General features: G+C 45.3%; 1 protein-coding gene across 1 annotated transcript in view; it reads right to left on the bottom strand.

Moving 5' to 3' along the window:
- Positions 1–4,579: 4,579 nt before the first annotated feature.
- Positions 4,580–13,576, bottom strand: part of GAB2 (GRB2 associated binding protein 2) — a 125,009-nt gene continuing 116,012 nt past the window's right edge. The window contains exons 5-10 of the mRNA XM_063305937.1: positions 13,391–13,485; positions 12,307–12,589; positions 10,401–10,491; positions 8,570–8,672; positions 7,388–7,513; positions 4,580–4,778 (exon numbers count right to left, since the gene is read on the bottom strand). Coding sequence (XP_063162007.1) covers positions 4,635–4,778; positions 7,388–7,513; positions 8,570–8,672; positions 10,401–10,491; positions 12,307–12,589; positions 13,391–13,485 — 842 coding nt within the window. The 3' untranslated portion in view covers positions 4,580–4,634. The remainder of the gene's footprint in view (positions 4,779–7,387; positions 7,514–8,569; positions 8,673–10,400; positions 10,492–12,306; positions 12,590–13,390; positions 13,486–13,576) is intronic.

Raw genomic sequence — 13,576 nt, 5'->3', positions numbered from 1 at the left:
AATAACCCAGCAAACCGTGGTTAGCTGAACGGTGTTAAGCGAATTAATCCCATTGTCTGAGTTTGCCCAATTCACAGAACTATAAACCAGACTGAGCCAGGAAGCAGCCAACCACGTTTTAGCTTAGCATGTTGTGTGAACCTGGCACAGTTGGTTTTCATTGGTAACCCAGGAAAACCTGAACTCAAAAGGCTGCAAAGAGAGCGGAGGAGAAACCACAGGCACTTGAGAAGAAAGAAATTCAAGCAGAAGTCCTAAACTCACTTCTGTGGGGGGAAAGCACCTTGGAGTAAACATGCATAGGCTGTTTAGGATTGTACCATTTGCCACCAGACACAGCAGTAAGACATGGTGTGGCTTTATGAGCTAACTTTTGTCCTTGGGACTTATAAAGCAAAAAGGACTTTTGTCCTTTTGAACAAACTGGCTCCGAAGAGCAAGGCAAAATGAGATGGTCAACAGATCTCCAGTGCAGGAAAGTACAGGCAGTCCTTGACTTACAACCATTTGTTTAGCAACTGTTCAAAGTTACGGCAGCACTGGGAAAAGTGACTTACGACTGGTCCTCGCACTTACGACTGTCGCAGTGTCCCTCTGGTCACATGATCAAAATTCAGGTGCTTGGCAACTGGCATGTATTTATGGCAGTTGTGGCATCCCAGGGTCACATGATTGCCATTTGTGACCTTCCCAGCCAGCTTCCAACAAGCCAAGTTAATGGGGAAAGCCAATTCACTTAAAGACCCTGGTGATTTGCAGCGAAAGGGTTGTAAAATTGGGCATGACTCACTTAATGACTGCTTCACTTAGCGATGGAAGTTCCAGACCAATAGTGGCTGTAAGTCGAGGACTACCTGTAGCTAAGAGGCTGCAAATGACAACAGCACACTCATTCTCCCTCCCTGCCTCCTTCCCCCAAACAGGTCTTAATCTTACCAATAAGCAAATGCCAAGTTACTTGATTCTTCCTGCTCTACTGTCTGATGCAAAGGCATGGCATTCAATAATTAACTTATGCAACCTTTCTGGCTAAGGAATAAGCACAGAGGGACAGCAAAGATCTTGGAAGGAGTAGGTTGGTTATATATTAGAGCAGCATTTCTCAATCTCAACAACTTTAAAATGTGTGGACTTCAACTTTGCTGGCTGGGGAATTCTGGGAGTTGTAGTCCACACATCTTAAAGTTGCTGAGGTTGACAAACACTGTTTTAGAGGGAGGAGCAGTGATTTCCTGCCAAAATCTACCCAGTTTCAATACAAGGACCAGGTGAACTGGAGAAAAAGTGCTGGGGAAAAAACCTTGAACAGGAAGGCAGAGCTAGAAGGCATCTGGCACACCTTTTCTGACCAACACATTTTATTAAAAGGCATCGGCATTCGTGAGCTCCTGATTTTTGGCCACCACAGACTAACACAGCTCTCCTCTTACAAAGAAAAGCAAGTGTTTGGTCAAGAGGCAAATTTGGCCCAAAAGGGATGCCAGGAATATTCAGGGTGTCCAAGAGGGATAAAACAACCCACTGATTTTTAAAGTGTGATTTTATGCAGCCAATGCAACGTATGCATTAAGTGCAACTGAATGCAGCTGATGTAATTGCTCCCCATATAGCTAAATCCACAGTACAAGGGAAGGTTTTTGGAGAAGCCCTGGGGGGGGCTCATCAAGGCTTTTAGGAGCCATGCACACCCCTTCCCATGAGAGGAGCTGCCAATCAGTGCTGGGCTTAGAGTCCAGTGGGCTTAGCCTATGGAAGAGACAACGACAATCTTCGTTAGGTTGGGGCTGGTGACAGAGCTGAAGGCGAAATTCAAAATGGATCTGAGCTGCACACAAAGGCACTGTTCATCTATATTGTAAAATAGCAGAATTAGAAGTTTGTTGTTCAGGGCTATGTCTCTTTCCCCTCAACCTCAGCCCTGTGCCTGTGGTTGCATGCACACAACCCACTCAACCTAATTTCAGCACTGAACCATTTTCTAGTTCACAAATCACACTGAACCAGAAACTACCCTAGTAGGCTAATTCACAGTATCCTAAACCAGTGTTTCTCAGCCTTGGCCACTTGAAAATGTGTGGACTTCAATTCCCAGAATTCTCCAGCCAGCCATGCTGGCTGGGGAATTCTGGGAGTTGAAGTCCACACATCTTAAAATGGCCAAGGTTGAGAAACACTGTCCTAAACTATAAGAGAAAACCGTAACTAGGCAAACACTAACCCCGTTTTAGCATAATACATGAGTGCATCTGCTACATCTTTACCTGACCCAGGTAAGTGTGTTGTGTGAAGACAACTCTTGCCCCTTCTCCACCATCTGAAGTGTCTAGCCAAGGAGGGCTAATCACTTTTCAGCAGGGTCTGTCCCAGCAACTCTCCAAGGGATCCTAGCCCTCGGCAACCTCCTTTTCCGGCCCCCTGCCTTTGGCTCATTATGTGGGGAAGGATGAACTGACTGTAGAACCAAGATGCTAGAATTCTCCACCAATTTTATGATGGAGGTTCCTTGGAATCACAGGTGGACCACTGCAAAACCTGCTTGCAACAGTTTTTTGACTGTCTGTTCTGCTTGTCCTCGGTGCTAATGCCATGATATCCTGGGGGCTTTCGCACAACCATTGTGATTTTCATGAAACCCAGATGGCCTCCTCTCTCTAGCAGAGAGCAATCCATCATCCTGCTCACCTGGCCAGGTGGGAACACACTAAAGAGACCAAGGCGATTCATTCACATGTACTTAAAGCTCTGCTTTTCACAGGGGCGTATGTTACCCACATAAAAATAGCACTGCAATTAAAAACTAGATTATTATGGAAAGGATCCACAGACTAACGGGGCCCCTTCGTTGGAACTGGGTGAAACGGATTCATTCCAAGTGTTGCTCTAGATCTCATCTCAATACCTGGGCCAGAGGCAATATGAAATATCCTTCTGGAGGTACGCCTCCATAAATACACAAGCATTAGCCAGGTTTTCCAGTTTGGCCTTTTAAACTGTGACACTCCAAATTCAATTCTGCATTTTGAAAAAGAAGTTTTGCTTCAAATTGGGAGCGCTTGAGAGACATATAGCCAGGCATCGAATACTGCTTGAAACAAGCCCAGAGTGGATGGATTTTTAAACGCCAAGGCTTTTTATAAGGCCTTTCACTATAAGGGTCCAACATCAAATGCTGTCCTTCTACCATACACACCACACACCAGGTACCAAAGACTGCCCAACGCAGATTCAAATATTGTAAGATCTCAGACACCGATATCACATTCCACAAAGAGGCGATCATAGGAAACAATTGAGAAAACATCCAGAGAGGCTTCAATCTTAAAATTCCCAATGGAGAATCATGAAGATTTTTTCTTGTTGGGTGGGAGGGAGGCAGTAGAGGAATTAATTTCAGTTCGAGAATAATGCATTTCAAAAAGCTGATTTATACAATGAACAACGATAGTTTCCCTACATGCTAGTCCCCTGAAGGGCAACTACGTACTTTAGGGATTCGAATGATGGCAATTTACATAAAAAGCAGAAAGGAGGCATTGCTTGGAAATTTCTTCCCCTTTTGGGAAGCAATGCAGCTTCGTAAAGAGATCACTGAAAATCAAACACAGGATGAGTAGCTGGCCATTGTTATTATTATTATTGTTATTATTATTGTCAACATCATCATCACCCACCATCATCATCTTCTCTAAAAGACCTGGAGGCAGAAGGGGGAGGCAAAACTTAGGCTTAAAATTCCAACAGGTGGCAGGAAACTGGGAAAGAGAAGGTGCTTGGTGCTAAAATAGAGATCTGCAGGTAGAAAGTAGATCTGGAGAGGTGTAGGTTAGGCTGACCATACGCCCCATTTTGAATGGGACAGTCCCGTTTTTTTAACATTTCCAGACTGTCCCGTCGTTTTAATATAAATATCCATTTTGTCCTGTTTTCTTAAAAACCTTACTTAAAAATTCGAAAGTTCCCGCGAACCTGTCAGAAGGCAGTCTGACTTTGAGTGGAAGGAGGGGGAGCTCAGCAGAAATGGTGAGAAAAAAGCCGCAGAGCTCAACCCGGTGGGAAACCTAAAAAGGAAATAACAGGATCAGATGATAGGCGGTGATCAAAAGGCGAGCCGATTGGCTCCTGCCTTGAAACGGCAGGAAGAAAAGAACGTAAAAGCACAGCCAGAGGAGGAACGGCTTGTCAGGGGCAACCGTTCACTAGACTCTCCAGCCCAGCCTTGCCTCTTGCAAATGAAGGAATCCAAAGATTCCCAGCCTGAGAAAACTGGAGAAGTTCCTGCCTGCTGCTCCAGCCCGTTGCCCAGCCCTGCCCCATTTGGCCATCCCAATGTCCCGTTTTTGTCTCAAGGAAATATGGTCAGCCTAGTGTAGGTTGATGAAAAAGCCAGTGTTCCTTCACTGAATTCCTCCAATAATAGAGCCAGCAGCTAACCCCTAACAGAGAATTGCCTTCGGGGGTTGACACAGGGTTCCAGCCAAATCTTCCATCGAAGCACCTTGCTTTCAAAAGCAGACTGTTTGCCTATCCGGAGTAGCCCACGAAGAAGACCAAGAGAAAGTCCAGCTGGGCAGACAAATTTACTGCCTTCTTGCCCTTCCAGAGCCTTGCTTCTTCTCCACCACGCCCCAGCTTGGCTACTGCTTCACCGTCTTGCTGGGCTCAGACGACTGCCGGACGTCGGTCCACTCCTGCATGGTGCTCTGCAAAGCCTGAGTCTTCTCCTTGTCCACCTGCACATAATCGACTTTCTCATCAGAGGTGACGGATGATGTGGAGGGCTGTCCGCAGAAAGGAGAGGACGGGAGAGAAGGGACTTGGTTAGCAAACTGAGAGATGGGAGAAAGCTCCAGATTTTGCGTGGTTTGCTTTTCAATGTAAAGCAGTGTTTTTCAAACTTGGCCACTTTAAGATGGGTGGACTTCAACTCCCAGAATTCCCTACCCGGCTGGCTGGGGAATTCTGGAAGTTGAAGTCCACCCATCTTAAAGTGGCCAAGTTTGAAAAACACTGGTGTAAAGTATCAGATTCAACCCTCGCGATAGATTTCCTTTTTGTTTTTGCCTGAATGTTTTATTTAACCTATAAAAAAATGAGAGGTTAAAAAACCAGAAACATTTTGACACATCCTTTTCAACAAGAAAGAATATTTCAGAAATGACCATTGAGTTTACGTTGTTGGAGATGCAGGGAAACAAACACTTTATTTAAACATATTCCATTCCAGTAAGAAGCAATTACATGTATTAACTCAACCCGAGATTTATCTCTGACGTTTGGACAGAGAAAACAAATGCGTAATCAAAAGACTTATTGTTCAGGGCTGGAAAGGCAAATACATGGCTCCAACAATTTAGCGGTTTGAAGATTTGATTAATATAGATCAACCAGAGAAGACCATAATGAATCATGATTTCAACTTATCAATATATGCATGTCTGCATATACAGTTTGCATATTTTTGCTTCCTTTTTTCAGGCTTTCCCCCCCTTCTTTTATAATTTGGGGCTTTCTTTTTCTTCGTTTTTTGTATTTACTTAATAAAAAAAATATTAAAAAAATAAAAGATCCCAGGCAGAAGCTTCTGCAGGGCAATGTCAGGCACAAAAGAGAAAATAAAGCATGTTGCTTTATTGGCAACCTCTTAGCTTCATAGGCCAGATCACCTGTTCCCTTCAAGGCTTTATTTTGGGGCGTTAGGGAAGGGAGAATAATAAGAAAAATAATAACTTAATAAGAAAAATAAACTAATAAGAAATTAATAATAAGAAATAAGAACTTAATAAAGAAAATAAATTAATAGTAAAAATAAATTAATAACAACAATAACAGCAACATTATTTTTATCCCACTTTTTTATGAGAGCAAATGTGCTTGATCCTTAGGAAGGGATCTCAGTCTTAAAATTGCCCTGGCTCCCTACCTTTTATCCTTCCAGTTAGACGTGGCTTTACTTTACTATCCTGTAACTCAAACTGGCTTTGTTTCCATCCAACTGCACTTTAGCCTGCTGTACTGTGCCAACATGGTTTGCCTATGGTTTGGGGTGTGATATCAACCTAGAAAACTGAGTAAGCCATAGCTCAACTTATCATGGGTTAAGGTGTATAAACCCACCTACAGGTAGTCCTCACTTAATGACCACAATAGGGACCAGAATTTTGGTGGCTAAGTGATACGGTCATTAAGCAAGGCATCATGGGACCAAACTCAATTTTATGACCATTTTTGTGGTGGTTGTAAAGTGAGTCATGTGGTCTTAAAGTGAATCACAATGGTCATAAAGCAAATCAATTGGAAACAATTGATTTTTTGGGTCAGAAACTGGCTGGGAAGGTTGCAAATTGCGATCACATGACCGTAGGACACTGCAAACGGTCGTAAATGCGACCAAGTGCCCAAATCACGATCATGTGACCATGGGGGGTGGTGCAACAGTCATAACTTCAAGGATGGGTTGTAAGTAACTTTTTTAGCCCCATCGTATCTCCAAACCATCATTAAGTGAACGGTCATCAAGTGAGGACTACCTGTATTGGATGCCATTTGGTATTCTCAACTGCCCCCCCAGCAACACGTCCTATTTCTAGCACTTGTCTGTGTGGTGGGAATTCCTCCTACCCTACGGGTACAAAAAGTGTGTGCGCTTTGGAGTGTTTTCAGTGAGGGTTAAGGAGCAAAAAAGCCAATTCAAGGACTTCTACCCTTTAAACTCCTGTATCCCCCTCTCCAAATGGGCCATGCTTCTCTGGGTTTAGAGTAAGGGACTCAGCATGATGCATCAAGCTTATTCTGGCCTCGAACTGACAGCTCACAACCCTGCCCTCATCAAATGATCCGGTCGTTTTGCAAAATTCAGGGACTATCAACCAACCGATGGAGGGGAAAGCGATTCTTAGCTGCTTTCTCTCTGCGGTTTTGTGCCTAGGGAACTTTCTCAGCTCTGCTTCCCTTCAGAAGCCAAGCAGGTGACGGTGCTGGAGAAGAACACTTTCTAGAAGATCTCAACTCCTTCGTCCGATAGTGTGGGAGGCGGAAACCAACACAGCAGACCAGAGTGCGCTTAAGCTCTGGGTCTTCAGCATCATGCTGTGCAAGCAAAGCCACTGTACCCTGTAAATCACACTTGATTGCTTTGCGCCATGTGTGAAAACCAAAGTCAGTGATGGGGCTATTCAATAAACTATGGTTAATTTGTTGTTTCCTCTGTTAGTAGTAATTGAGGAGCTCCTGATTCGCCCTCCTTCCACCTACTTTCAGAAAAGCATGCACCTGTGGACGTGCATGGGTTTATGTTTCAAAGAAGAATTCCAGGACTGGAATTCCTGGGTAAGAATTCCAGCAATAATCCCCATGGGATTATCGCAAAGATTTCGGAACCGGATTGTACCTTTCGGTGAGGGCCAGGTGAGCTTGGCTGGAAGTCCAGGGCCAGGTAGTCAACACTTGCTGTGCTCTTCTTCAGCGCCGGACTACTTTTCCCACTGGGAACGGGAGACGCAGAAACTGGGTTTTGCTACGATTGGAGCAATGGATTGGGATGCAATCAGTAAAGCAACAAGGAAAGACCCATTCAAATCACCAGTCCAAATCTGCATAAAGGTACTCACTTAATGACCAAAACTGAGAACGGAATTTCAGTTGCTAAGCAAAGTGATCATTAAGTGAATCTGACCCGATTTTACGACCTTTTTTGCAGTGGTCATTAAGCGGATCACTGGTGTTGTTAAGCAAATCCATAGTTGTTGAGCAAATCACGCAGTTCCCCATTGATTTTGCTTGCCAGAAGCAGGCTGGGAAGGTCGAAAATGGCAATCACGTGACCACAGGGTGCTGTGCTGGTCATAAATGCGAACCAGTTGCCAAGCACCCAAATCGTGATCACATGACTACTAAATTTCTCCATCAGTCTGATTTTATCCATCTTTTGCCCTTTCTAAAGCTAGGGGTGGCAATAACAAAACAGACAGAACTTTGCCGTTCATAAAGTTAAAAAGGCACGTTAAGGCCACTGCCATGAGAGGTGCTGCTGTCATGAGTACTGATGGCGAGCAGGAGGGGGCCCCTATCCAGGGGGGAAAACGCATGCGTAGTACTGAGGAGTGAAGCAGCCATTCAAAGAGACACAGATCAGACCCGCCTTGACTTTTGGGGTTTATCTGTCTGGTTTTCCCACGCTTCTTCAGTTTGTTAGGATTTTCTGTCTTACGTAGCAGCAATAAACACTAGAGACCTGCTCCTCGTCTCAGCGTGGTTCCTGGCTGTTAGGACAGCTGCTGGCTACTGGCTTGGCCATCTTCAGAAACGGGTTGGACAAATTCATGGAATTCCTGGGGATCCGTGGCTCTTAGCCTTGATATGGGCTGCCCCTGAAGGCCACCTGGCTGCCTTGGGCCGTTGGTGGGAGAACAGACTGCTGGACAAGATGGGCCAGAGGTCCAATCCAGCAAGCCACGGCTTGTTCTCAAAAGAACCCATGTTAGCCATGACCGAAGAGATGACCTCAATGCCTGAAAGACGCATAGGTGTGGGAGAGAAACCAAAATAGAGGGAAGCTTCTGCAAAGACTTACCATGGCCACATAATTTTCTTCACTATCTCCTGAGTCGGTGCTGGTGATGCTCTGGGTAGAGGTGGGACGACAATATTGAGAAAAGTTGGAGTTGAAGGTCTGGCTGAAATGAGAGCAACCAGAGGAATGGTTACAGCAAGTCACAAGAGGGCTTTCAGAATCCTATCTGCCAAGCTTGGAGCCACAGGGAGACTATCAAGGTAAGGGAATACTGTGAAGAATACAGGATGCAGGTCTGACCTCGTCATTCAGATAATCAAGTACAGGAGTCCTCGCTTAATGACCAGAATTTTGGTTGCTAAGCAAAGTGGTCATTAAGCGAATCTGGCCCAATTTTATGACCTTTTTGTGGCAGTTGTTAAGCAAATCATCATGGGCATTAAGCAAATCATGTGGTTGTTAAGTGAAGCATGGGGTTCCCCAGTGATTTTGCTTGCCAGAAGCTTGCTGAGAAGGTAAAAAATGGTGATCACATGAACATGGGATGCTGCGACGGTCATAAATGCGAACCGGCTGCCAACTGCCCAAATCGTGATCACGTGACCATGGGGACACTGCAACAGTTGTAAGTGTGAGGTCATAAGTTGGATTTTTCAGTACCGTCATAAGTCTCAACCATCACTAAACAAATGGTTGTTAAGCGAGGACTACCTATAAGCACATAGTGGCATGCAAAATGCCCAACTACAAAGAGCAAAGGCTGACAGTGTGCTAAGGGAAAGTGGCATCCTGAGTAAGTGTTTCAGAATCAAGCACTAGTGGAAATTGTTTCTTTGGATAAGGCCTTGCCCCTTTTAGAGCTACAGCTGGCTTCCAATTTTACACAGAGCTATAAATGGGGGTGGCATGGGCCTGCCTTAGGGTGATGGGTGAACTCAGTCCCTGTGCTTTGCAAACTCCTAACTTAGGATGATGTGTGAGCTGGTGGACAGTGGCTGATTCAACAACTGTGGTTTCACCAAGGCACAAACCCGCTCTTTATCTTTGCAGACAATGAATTACAATCTGAATTAGGGCATGACAAATTCTCTGCAGCCCAACAGGCAACTCGATTCAGCTGCAGACGGATGGGTTGCTCAGCCCCAGGGGAGGGATGCTCTGTACGAGAAGGGTCAGCGGCCACTTCAGCATGAAGAGGGAAGAGCTGTGCCACGCTTTGACCCACGTGTGCTTTGGAGAATCTGGCAGACCCGGGGCCCTGGCTATACTTCTTAAACATCTGTCTCTCTTCCCAGCATCATGCAGCCGCTCTCCACTGCTGCCGCACAATTCCAGGAAAAGATTCACCGCATTTAAGGAGGTGCAGACTTAAGCCCCCTGCAGACATCACACCATCCGAAGCACCTTTGGAGTCCAAAGCAGTACACAGCCCTATGAAAAAAAAATCCTAAATATTTAGACTGTAGGTCTAAAGATCTGCATAATGCCTCTCATCTGAAGCCAAGTCAGGCAACCCAGAACTTTGCCATCAAGGTGTCTAGAGCAGGGTTTCTCAGCCTTGGCCACCTGAAGATGTGTGGACTTCAACTCCCACAACTGAAGTGCTGGCTGGGGAATTCTGGGAGTTGAAGTCCACGCATCTTCAGGTGGCCAAGGCTGAGAAACCCTGCTCTAGACAACTGCAAACCATTCTCTGTGGGGTTACAGTTTACATCACTATCCTTCATATTTTTATGCAGTTTCTCGTTGAAGCCAACCACATTCTTTGCCCCTGTCATTCTACTAGGGAATAATTACGCTCTAATTTCCCGGCTACTCACAGGTGAAAACCCAGCCTGCCTTGTGGCAAACTATGGCAGATATTTAGCAAACAATCCAGGATTATACTCACCCAGGCCTAGACCACGATTTTGTGACCGGTGATTTAAAGGGAAGTTCATCGATGACTGAATTGCCCCTCAGGTCAAGTGGGGTTGGTTTTGCTGGGGGAGAAAGATCAGAGTTAGGCCTGAGCAGCTGCTTAATGGTCCCTTGAGCCGAAATAATTAAAACCACAGGATATCCCACAAGCATCAAATGGAACAAAACTTTGAGGTAACCTGTGGTTTGCATTGGGTCTCCACATTCCTTTTGGTGACTTGGAAACTTTTGCCCACCGTGGGGCAGCAAACATGCAAAAACCTCAAGGAACATCTAAAAATATTTAATTTCATTTTAAAAATCCAAAGTGTGGAGTCCTTGGTGCTCTCTGAGCTTGGCTGTTTGCTTGCAGACGTTTCATTACCCAATTAGGTAACGTCATCAGTATGAGTGAGAGTGGAAATTTCTCCCTGTTTATATACAGCAGCTTGCCCTGCCAGTGTTGGTGGGGTGTGGTTTTCTCCTTGGTAGTTCCTCAATTAGGGTATTGTTCTCTGCTTGATTGTTTGTCTGTCCGGTGTTAATCCCTACTTATTTGGATGTTAGATGCTGGAGAGGATGTGTTCTGGTCTTTTTGTTTCCTTCTTAGCTTTTTTATTGTCTCTTTTGAACGGTGAGTAAATGTGGTTTATCTCTATGTGTCTATTGATGGCTGATTTGTCTCAATGCCAGGCTTCCAGGAATGACCTTGGGCCAGTCCCTCTCTCCCATCCTAACTCACATCACAGGGTTGTTGTGGGGCAAAGAGAAGGAAGGAGTATTTAGGTATGTTCCCTGCCTTGAGTTATTTATAAAAATAATAAAGGCAGGATAAAAACTGTAAAAAAAAAAAAAATTCCCTGGCGTTTTTGGATTTAGCTTGGTCCAGGATGCTCACCGTTTCCCAGCTGAAACTGTGGCTGAGTCTGTCCATGTGTGGTGAGATTAAGGAGTTTTCATCGTGTCTTCTGACTGCCAGTTGGTGTTTGTGGATGTGCTCTGCTAGTTTTCCGTCTGCCTGTCCTACACAGCGGCTGTCACAGTCCTTACACTGCATGTTGTAGAGGACTCCTGTTTTTTCCTTCTGGGGCTACTGGGTCTTTTGGCTTACTTAAGATGTTTTGGAGAGCTTTAGTTGGTTTGTGTGCTACAGTGCTGCTGTGTGGTTGTAACAGTCTTCTGGTTGTTTCTGAGATGTTTCTACATACTGGATCCATACTTTGGGTTGTATCTGTGGGAGTGCTATCGTGTCTAGACGCTGAATTACTGTCTCTGCTACAAGACCTGAGAATGGTGATCCCATGGGTGTTCCTCTGATTTGTTGGTATATTTGCCCATCACACTGAAAGTAGGTAGTGAGGCACGTAGACGACACCATCATCAAGGAACTACCAAGGGGAAAACCACACCCCACCAACACTGGCAGGGCAAGCTGCTGTATGTAAACAGGGAGCAGACTCTGCCCTCCCTCATGCTGATGATGTTCCCTAGTTGGGTAATGAAACATCTGCAAGCCAACAGCCAAGCTCAGAGAGCACCAAGGACACCACAGTTCAACCCTGAGCTACAGAGATTCTCTTCTATTAAAAATCAAAAGAAAATTCCCTGTTTGCCCCCTGAAACCAAAAGAGTTTCATTTCATCCACAAGACTTCTGAGATTTTTAAGCTGCAAAAATGGAGTGGACTGTAGATGGCAGAGAGCTCTCTCTGCTGCTGCCTATTGCTTGGCTGGATTTCCAACACAGCTCTGAGAGGCCTAAGCCAAGAACAGGATGCAGCCCCACCCCTTTTGCATCATAACTCCACCCCTCCTGGCTCCTGCTTCTCTCCCAAAGAATCAATCAATCAATCAGAAAGAGTTGCCTGGGGCCACTCCACACTTGTTGCAAGTCTTCACCTTTTCGATCTGGTTTAAGGTTGCGGTTGACGGGTGGGGGCTGGATTTCACTCGTCCGCCTCAACGGCTGTGAGCTGCTGCTACCTTTCTGAGCTGGGAAGGTGGACGAAGAGTGTCCCATTAAGTCAAGGTGGTGTGGCCCGGGACTCATTGGGATGTAAAGGTGTTGGGAGCTGTCATTAGGCCGCTCCATGTTCTGCAGGAGGGAAGAACCTGGATTCATAGGGACGTAGTTGTCCTCGGAGTCCACGCTATGGGAGCGAGCCACCACAGTTTTGTTTTGCTGGGACAGAAAGCAAAAGTTAAGTCAGAGTACGGACGTAGGAAAAATGATCCATTTCTAGGCCTCCAGAGTCGTGTCAGCCTGAATTTCAGCTTTGCTTCTTTAAAATAAGTTTCTAGTCCTTAAGACTCGAGACAACACCTTGGAAAGTATTGGGGAAAGACATGGACAATCTCAGCACAAACAGAGGGAAAGAGAATTCAAGAGGTTGCTAGCATGTATGAGCCAATATTTATTTATTTACTTTAATTGTATGCCACCTATTCCTGAAGGAATGATATATCTGGTTACGCGACCCTCATGTTTCATCAGCTGTATCAGCTGGCAGCTCATTCTGCTGCCAAATTAGGACGTTCATGAGGAACTTTTATACTCTGAACCATGCAGAGTCAGAATATCTAAGAAATGCTTCCCACCTATGAAGCTCTGGAGATCATTCTCTAGATGCCTTCATCAAATTGAGGCAAGGGGCTACCAAGGCCTTCCTGGTTAAGAGGCCCCGCTTATGTAATGCCTTCTCCAGGAAAATCCACCCACCACTAATACTGATCTTTTTTCATCACCAGCCAAAGATATTCCACTTCTCCCAGGCAGCATTGATCTACATTGCTTGGCACTACAGTGGACAATAGTGGAAATAATTTCTCCATTGGATTCTGCCTTGGTCAGCTCCACCTGCAGTGCTGTGTCATCAAGACCAAATTAAGACAAACGCTTTAGAGCAGTGTGCGATCCTCCAAACAGGTTTCCGGGAGATTAAAAGGCAACTTGAGATGTTTCCTCAACCCCCACAAAGCTCACCAGATACGAACTGGGCCCGACGTTTGCAGACTCTGCTGACGGCACTGTGCCACCGCTGCTGGGCTGGGGATATTCGTAGGTTTCACAGGAAGAAGCTGGAATCAAAGGCGTGAAAATTAACATGAAGCAACAGAAGAGCAAGTCAACTGAGATGTTTCTCTAACGCCACATCCCCATTCTTCACAC

Source organism: Candoia aspera, chromosome 5 (assembly GCF_035149785.1).
Source record: "Candoia aspera isolate rCanAsp1 chromosome 5, rCanAsp1.hap2, whole genome shotgun sequence".
Taxonomy (NCBI): Eukaryota; Metazoa; Chordata; class Lepidosauria; order Squamata; family Boidae; genus Candoia; species Candoia aspera.
This window is presented reverse-complemented; position numbering and strand designations above follow the sequence as displayed.